The sequence below is a fragment of the Marmota flaviventris genome, chromosome 4 (genome assembly GCF_047511675.1).
Source record: "Marmota flaviventris isolate mMarFla1 chromosome 4, mMarFla1.hap1, whole genome shotgun sequence".
In the NCBI taxonomy this organism is placed as follows: Eukaryota; Metazoa; Chordata; class Mammalia; order Rodentia; family Sciuridae; genus Marmota; species Marmota flaviventris.
This window is the reverse complement of record NC_092501.1, coordinates 50,646,324-50,655,268: the sequence shown is the minus strand read 5'-3', so window position 1 is coordinate 50,655,268 and position 8,945 is coordinate 50,646,324. Positions and strand designations below refer to the sequence as shown.

Below are 8,945 nucleotides of genomic sequence, written 5' to 3'. Positions count from 1 at the left end.
TGCTGCGCTTCGGCCGAGGCATTTGGCAGGTGCCCGCGTATTCGTCACTTCCGCCCCCGCTAGGAAGCTGGGAGGACGGAGGACAGGAGAGGTGGGAACCCTGGGACGGTAGTGATCCGGAGTCTCGGCGACTGGGCGAGACGGGGCCGGTAGGTGGTGGGAGGGGGCCCAGCCGGAGCCGGCTGGAGGGCCAGGCCCGGAGGCCCCCACCCTGGCGTACCTGCCCCGGCTGCTGCTGAGGAGGAGGCGGCGGAGGAGGATGATCTCCAGATACACTCGGAAGGCCGTGCCGCAGACCTTGGAGCTGTGAGTGGACTGCTAATCCATCCCATCCCGGGAGACTGAGGCGGGTCGTGGGCTCCCTGGGGACCCTCCATAACTAGTCTTTCTCGCCTTTCTTTTCCTGGGGTTGGGGAAACTAAATATTGCCTGGAATTCTCTCTTCCCAGCCTTGGTGGACACTTGTCCCTCCGCCTGCAACTGAGGGCGTGTCTCGCGACCTGTAGCCTAAGACTTGATCTCTTGAGCAGTACTAACTGATTATAGGAACTGGGTCTCCTAAGGCGTTTGTAGTTCCTACAGTGCTTCAGGCCCCACTGCCAATGGTAATTGACAACTGGAGAAGTTATTAATAATCGAGTGTTTCAATAAAGTTGAACACCTCAAGTGCCAGACATCAATGCAAATCTGTTTACATGCATTATCTCAATCATTCCAACATTGATATTAGATTGAGTATTTTATTTTGGACATTCTACAGATAAAGTTCCCACATTTCAAGATTGTAACATGTTAAAGGTTACACACAGCCGGGAGGTAGTGGAGCCCAGAGGTACAAACCCTGTGCAATCTGACTCTGAACCCGGTGGTCATAATCATTATATATACTGCTTCCCCACCTCTTAAGCATCAGAACGTAAAAGAATCAATTTTTCTTTTTAGACTAAAAAGCAAGTATTTCTAACTTAAAGACCCACTTCTTGTCCTTAACGTAATGTTGTAATTTAGCAAGTAATGCTAATGTCTTCCCATTACTAAGTCAAAGTCCTTTGCTTTTTGATCCTTATAACAACTCTGTAGGAAGGGTTTGATTATCTTCAGTTTTTCAGGTGATGAAATTATATGAAAAAGTTTACTCATTTTAAGGTTACATAGCCAATAGAATCAGGATTTAGGCCTGGGCTTTAAAAAATTTTCCCTTTTCATTGATCTCTGTTATTTTAGCCGCCATACATCATTTACTAAATATTAATTACATATGGCAAAAGCAAGTATATTTTAAGTATGCTGAGTTTCTAGCTGGACTCTTTTCTAGCTATGAAATTTTTTGGCAAATTACAAAATCTCTCTGCCTTCATTATGTAAAAGCATGTCTACAATGATGACATAGGGCTTCTCATGAAATAAATGTGTCCTCAGTAAATGGTAATTTCCTTTTACATATCCACCTTTACTTGGTACAATAGACATACAAAGAAAATAAGTCTAAAATCTCTCTTTGTGTTTCAAAAGCTTATTATCTGTTAAGGAATAGGATATCTGCCCAGTAGCCATTCAGATAATAAGGAACTGGAATGAAGAACAGTCGTTTCATAGTAAAGTGAACAGCATTTAGCTTAAAATCTACTTTTATAGTTAATTCCAACATACTGAAAAGTTAAAACAAATCTTGTGTGGGGAAAAAAATATGAATAAGCAGTTAAGTATTGAATGGATTGAAGTTATTGACCCAGTGTAGTTACATTACTTGTTCTTGGTTGGTAATTTGATAATCCCAAAAGATGATTCTCCATCTGGAATCACAGTGAAGTGAGTAATGAAGATAAAATGTGCATAAAAGACAGTGCAATAAAAGGGCTTTTTAATCAAGATGCTATATACTGTCCTTTGAAGCAGGAACTTTAACTTTCTTCCTAACAATTATAAATTATAGATGTTGAAGAGAGTTTGGGAAAAAGAGATTTTCAACACACAGCATAACTTTTTTAAATGAAAAATTTCAAACATAAATATATTGAGAATAATATAATGAGCCACCCATTACTCCATACTCAACGATTGTCAACTTATTAAAATGTATTTGCTTCATCTATCTTTTATCTCTTTGTAGCTTTTCTCTGAAAGAAGGAAAACAAAACCCCCAGGATACTGGTTTATGTTGTCATTTTGTCTGTATTCATATCCTGTACATCTCTAAAAGCTAAGGACATTTTCTTATGTAATCAAAATGCTATTGTTACATTTAATAATATTTCTTTGTTATTTTTTGTCACTTCCTTGACTAAAAAAAATGTTTTTAAGTCTCTATTTCATAGCTAGAATCCATATTTCAGATTCCTCCCATTTTATCAAAGATAGGCTTTTAGTTTTAGGTTCACTGAATGAGAGCAGTACGATGGCTCTGCAGAAATTAATTTCTACCATTAGAGAAAATTTAAAGGGAAAGCTTCGTTGACCTGATCCTTTGCTTTATGTTTATATATAAAAATGATACAATTTACTAAAGTCTCAAATTTTATTTCCACTTAGAGGCCTTGGAACCAGACTACTTAGATTTGAATCCTGACTCTACTTACTAATCATATGACCATAAGCAGGTTACTTAATCCCTCTGGCTTCAGTTTCCTTCCCTGGGGAATGTACTAAATTTATAATATAAATTTCTGCATTAAAGGACATGGGAAACCTATTATAAAGAAACTTGGGTAGCTTTGTTTAACTAGCCAGACTCCTAAATTTATTTGACTGCAGAATTTTATGAGGAAGGAAAGTACTGTAGATGATTAGGATTGGAACATGTAATAATTGACCCATAGTTTATTCCAGTGCACATGTCCAATAGAAAATAGAAATTCCAGATAAGCAATGTCCAATAGAAAATATGATATAAGCTGCATATGACATTTTAAATTTTCAGGTGGTTACAACAAAAAATAAAAAAGTGAAATCATCATAGACTCAGAGAAAGTTGCAAAATTAGTATATAGAACCCCATGAACCCTTCATTCAGTTTCCCTCCGTTGATGACATCTAGGTAGCTTTAGTATAATTTCAAAGCCAGACACTGACATTAGTACAGTAAAATTAACTAAACTACAGACCTTATTCAGTTTTCACCCATTTTTACATCCTGTTGTCTCTGTGTGTATATATGTATGCATGCATATATACACATAGTTCTATGCAGATGGTCTAATTTATAGATTGTTTAACTACCACTACAGTCAAGTAGACATCTGTTTTGCCACCACCAAGGAACTTCTTTGTGTACTCTTATTAGTCACATCCCCTCCAGCAGCTACTGCTATGTTCTCTATCTCTATAGTTTTGTTATTTGTGAATGTTATATAAATAGAATCATAGAGTATACATAATTGTGATTGGCTTTGGCTTTATTCACTTAAGCATGATACATTTGAGATCCATCCAGGTTGCTGCATGTATCAATAGTTCATTTCTTTTGATTGCCAAATTATTCTATTGTGTGACTATACCAAAGTTTAATCATTTACACATTGGACATTTGAGTTGATTACAGTTCTTTTTCAACTATAACAAAAACTGCTATGAACATTTTGTGTATGTTTTTGCATGTGAATATAAGTTTTAATTTCTCTGGTCTCAAATACACAACAGTTTAACTGCTAGGTCTTTTGGTAAATGTATGTGGGGGTTTTTTGTAAGAAACTATTGAACTGTTCTAGCGTGGCTATACCATTTGACATTCTTGCCAGTAAAGTATTATATGATATCCCGTTTACTCCACAGTCTCACCTGCATTTAGTGTTATCAGTATTTTTTATTTTAGCTGTTCTGATAGGTGTGTAGTGATATCTTACTGTATTCTCAATTTTTTAAATTAATTAATTCATTTTAATTAAGTACATATGACAGCAGAATGCATTTTGATTCACGATGTAGTGTCACACCATATGTGTAGTCATACATGTACCTAGGGTAATGATGTCTATCTCATTCAGCCATCTTTCCTGCCCTCATCCATCCTCCCCACCCTCCCTCTCCTTTGCCCAATCAAAGTTTCTCCATTTTTCCCATGCCTCCCTGCTCCCTGTTATGGATGAGATCCACTTATCAGAGAGAACATTTGGCCTTTGTTTTTTTGAGATTAGCTTACTTTGCTTAGTATGATATTCTCCAACTCCATCCATTTACCTGCAAATGCCATAATTTTATTCTCTTTTAATGCTGAGTAATATTTCATTGTATATATACCATAGTTTCCTTATCCATTCATCTATTGAAGGACATCTAGGTTGCTTCCACAGTTTAGCTATTGTGAATTGAGCTGCTATGAACATTGATGTGACTGCGTTACTATACTATGATATCAGATTTTAAGTCCTTTCGGTATAGACTGAGGAGTAGGATAGCTGGATCAAATGGTGATTCCATTCCAATTTTTTTAAAGGAATTTCCAAACTGCTTTCCAGATTGGTTGCACCAATTTGCTCCCATCAACATTGTGGGAGCAAATTTTTGCCACACACACGTCAGATGAGAGCACTAACCTCCAGGATATATAAAGAACTCAAAAACCTTAACACCAAAAAAACAAACAGCTCAATCAATAAATGGGCTAAGGAGATGAACAGACACTTCTCAGAAGAAGATATACATTTAATCAATAAATATGTGAAAAAATGTTCAATATCCCTAGTAATTATAGAAATGAAAGTCAAAACTACTCTTAAGATTTCATCTCACACCAGTCAGAATGTTATTTTAAGGATACAGACAACAATAAATGTCGGTGAGGATGTGTGGGGGGAAAGGTACACTCATACATTGCTGGTGGGACTGTATTTTCAATTTTTAATGAAATTTCAAGAATATATTTTGTTTAACTAATATATCCAAAATATTTTAACATATAATCAAGATAATAAAATTAATAAGATTGCATATTATTTATGTACTAAGACTTTGGAATCCAATGTGTTATACACTTAAAAAACAATCCGGGGTTCTCACACTTGAGGTAGCTCAAATTTTCCCTTGAATGTATGTCTACTTCCTAAATAAACCTCTGTCTGTGCATTTGTCAGACAAACAAACCAAAAAAACCCACAATCAGTTCCAATGAGCCTCATTTGTAACTGCTGCTTGCTAGTAGTGTCCACTGCATTGGGCAGTTCCAGAGTTGCAGGAAGTTGGTAACTAATTTTTAGATCCAGTTACTGAAATATATTTATCTTCTCCTTATAGGAAATATAACTTTATTTTATCTTTAACAGGAAAGGAGTAACAAAACATGCTCTTAATTATCATCCCCTTCCAGAGCAACTGGATGAAATTTCCTCTACTAATGATGGCCATGAAAAAGACACAAGTTCCCAAAGGTAATAACACAGAGTGCACTTGTTTGTTTATTGGTCTTGCTAATGGCAAAGGTTTTGTTTTTTGGTATCAAGACTTTGTTAACGAATCAAGAAGTTTTATCATCTTAAGAGTCTGAGGCAGTAGGACTGCTTGAGTCTATTAGTTTGAAGTCAGCCTGGGCAACATAGTAAGAGCTCATTTAAAAAACAAATGGCCAAGGGATGATGGTACACGCCTGTAATCCCATTGGTTCAGGAGGCTGAGGCAGGAGGATTGTGAACTCAAAGCTAGCCTCAGTAAAAGCATAGTGCTAAGCAACTCAGTGAGACCCTGGTTAAATAAAATACAGAATAGGGCTGGGGATGTGGCTCAGTGGCCTAGTGCCCTAGAGTTCAATCCCCAGTAATCCACTGCCCCGCCAAAATCATCAGCCTTCATTGTAGAATAGCTAATGGCAACAACATCATACTTATTTTTATAACCTTTAGAAGTAGTATTATGATGTAGTTAAGAATATGAACTTAGGGGATGGGGTTGTGGCTCAGTGGTAGAGCGCTCACCTAGCATGTGCAAGGCTCTGGGTTAGATCCTCAGCATCACATAAAAATAAATAAATAAAATAAAGGTATATAAAAAAAGAATATGAACTTAATCCTAGTCCTGCCACTTATTAGCTGAGTAATATTGGGCAAGTTACCTACTTGATAATGTACCTCTTATAGGATATTGTGAATGTAAATGAGATAAAGTATGTAAAACCTAACACTGTTTTATAGCAAATGCTCAGTAGATATTAGCTGCTGTTGTTATTTAAAGAAATAGAAGAGAAGACTATGACTTCAAAGAGTATTCTGAGAAGCAATGTATTATCAAGATTAAAACCTGGAACTAAATGTCAGATTACTTCTTTTTTAAATGGAGTTACTGGAACTCTGCATCACCAGGTAGTACCAAGGATAAAATGAGATTAACATCTGTAAAGTACTTGATACAGTTCAGATTTTACTATTAACATTTCTGAAATATCTTTAGTTATAAAGAATATATGTTATAGGTAGAATATTAAAGTATTCATTGTAAGCTATGACTAGAATTATTTGGAAGGACTGCTGTTGGTTTTATAGAAATTAGATAGGAGTTTTCCATGATGCGTTAATTTCAGATTCTTCATTTATTTTCACCTCATTGGATGTATTTGTACACATGCTTGTCACCTAAGTTACTGGGTAGTCAATGCTGCAGAAATTTGAGGAAATGTGAGAATCTTACTTTTTTCTCTCTCCCTCTCAAATTGTGCATTTAGTGAGTCTGACATCACTCAAGAATCACCTTTAACATCAGGCAACACTGGGAATTCAGGATCTGCTTTTCCAAGTTATACTGGCACAGGGATCTCTACAGAAGGCAGCTCAGACTTCTCCTGGGGATATGGTGTGAGTTGTATGTTATCAGTCTAATGGTGTTCTTAGGAGACTATCCTGGGAGTTAGGATTTGTTGGTATATTTCATTCCTTCACTCTCCTGTATTGTTTCTTTACAAGTGTGGTAATTCCTAAATTTACCACACTTTATAATGGTTGTAAAGAAGTATTAATCCTTACTTTCTTTCAATACTTGATGGGTAGTGTTTGACTTGTATATATTACAAAAGAGGACTAAATGTATTTAACCCTAATGTTATTCAGTCATTATTAATTAGGTGATTAAATGAGTGATTTTTGCTTAAATTGTATCAATTTCCCATTATAAAAAATTATTTTTAAAAGACTAATAACCTTCAAAGAAAAATTTATGAAAGACAAATTTTATGCATAATTTTACCATCTTGATTCAGTAGGTACTTTGATTTTTATGTCTTCTTTCAATTTGTAATTTGGTTATAATCATGATGTACATAATAGTATCATGCTCTACTTTTCATTTAATATTACTTTGTAAGCACTTTTCCACAATGCTTATTTTAAGTATTTTTTTTTAGTTGTTGATGGACTTTATTTTATTCATTTATTTATATGTGGTGCTGAGAATCGAACCCAGTGCCTCACACACGTGAAGCAAGTGCTCTACCACTGAGCCACAACCCCAGCCCCAATGTTTATTTTACACACTATTATTGTTAGCAACCTGCTTTCTTTATAGAAAGCCTAATTTTTAAAACCTATTATTATTACCATGAATTATTTTCCAATCTTTTTTTTTTTAGTTGTTGATGGACCTTTATTTATTTATATATGGTGCTGAGAATCCAACCCAGTGCCTCACACATGCCAGGCAAGCGCTACACCACTGAACTACAACCCTAGCCCCTCCAATCATTTTATATATATATATACACACATACATACATACATACACACACACACATATACTTTCTTCACATATTTCTATGATATATGTACATATACTCTGTGTGTGCATGTGTGTGTGTACATACAACATGTATGTATCCTATTTTGTAGTCTACTTTTTTCATTTACCATTATTTTGTATAGATGTTTCATCCTTCATGCCTATCTATTTGAATAGTTATATTTCTTGGTGTTAATATATTATAATTGAAGTTTTCCCTTATTTTCTAATATTTGGGTTTTCATTTTTTTATCCATTTGTTTAAAAACATTTATTGAACACATTTGTTTTCACTGAACCTTATTGAGCACATTTGTTTTTACTATACCTATTGGCTTGGGGGATATGGGACCAAGTGAGGCTTCTAATACTTAATAGTCTTATGAGGGAGATTGACAAAAGGAAATAAGATACAAAAGGTGGTAAGAGCTCTAAGGAAGATGACAGGTGCTGAAATAGTATACAGGAATTCACTTTATATAGAAATATCGGGTAGGATAGATTTGAGTGAGACTTAAATATTGAAGAGTTAGCCATGAAAAGAGTGAGAAAAAGAACTTTCTACCCCAAGGTGAAGTAGTTCATACTTCCAAGGCAAAATGTATGGCATGTTCTTGAAACTGAAGAAAACATCAGAGTGGCTGGAAGATGGTGAACCAGGGGGAGAAAAGCACAAAAATGAGATCAGAGAGGTAAGCAGAAGTACATGGTGTAGGGTCTTATAGACCATGGAAAGAATTTAAATTTTATTCTGAAGGAATGAAGTTGATGCCTTATATGAAGGATTTAGTGCACTGACTATATGTATTTCCATCATTTATTTCTATATTGTGATAGTTGTCTCTTTTTAAGTTATAAAAATGTCATACAGATATATCCATTCCCTTGCTTTTTTATATTATTTTATTATGTAACATTTTATTTTAATTATTATGTAACAGGTTTTTAAAAATTCAAATATAATCATTTCACTTTCTACCTTCATTTCTTCACTAGTCAGGAAAAATGGAATAGTATAAGATTTTTCATAGGTTTTTAACAATTTTTCATGTTTACCTTTTTAATTCACTGATTTTTTTTTTTTTTTAAGATCAAGGGTGGTTGCATTTGTCTTTAAAGAGCTACATAGTAAATACTTTAGGCTTTGTAGACTCTATCTGGACCTTCATCTCTCACTGTATTCAGAAAGCAGCTATAAACAGTGTGTAAATAAAGAGACTGAATGTGTTCCAATAAAACTTCGTTTGTAAATAGGT

At 35.0% G+C, this 8,945-nt stretch overlaps 1 protein-coding gene across 5 annotated transcripts in view; it reads left to right on the top strand.

Annotated features, from left to right (window-relative positions):
- The first annotated feature begins 61 nt into the window (after positions 1-61).
- The window catches only part of Fam149b1 (family with sequence similarity 149 member B1), a 50,773-nt gene continuing 41,889 nt past the window's right edge, over positions 62-8,945 (top strand). For 3 of the 5 annotated variants that reach the window (XM_027931433.2, XM_027931434.2, XM_027931432.2), the window contains exons 1-3: positions 62-306; positions 5,256-5,360; positions 6,644-6,773. In XM_027931433.2, the coding sequence (XP_027787234.1) occupies positions 260-306; positions 5,256-5,360; positions 6,644-6,773 (282 nt within the window). In that variant the 5' untranslated portion in view covers positions 62-259. Of the gene's footprint in view, positions 307-5,255; positions 5,361-6,643; positions 6,774-8,269; positions 8,382-8,945 lie in introns of those variants that run through there. The other 2 variants (XM_071611178.1, XM_071611177.1) reach the window with 2 other exon arrangements.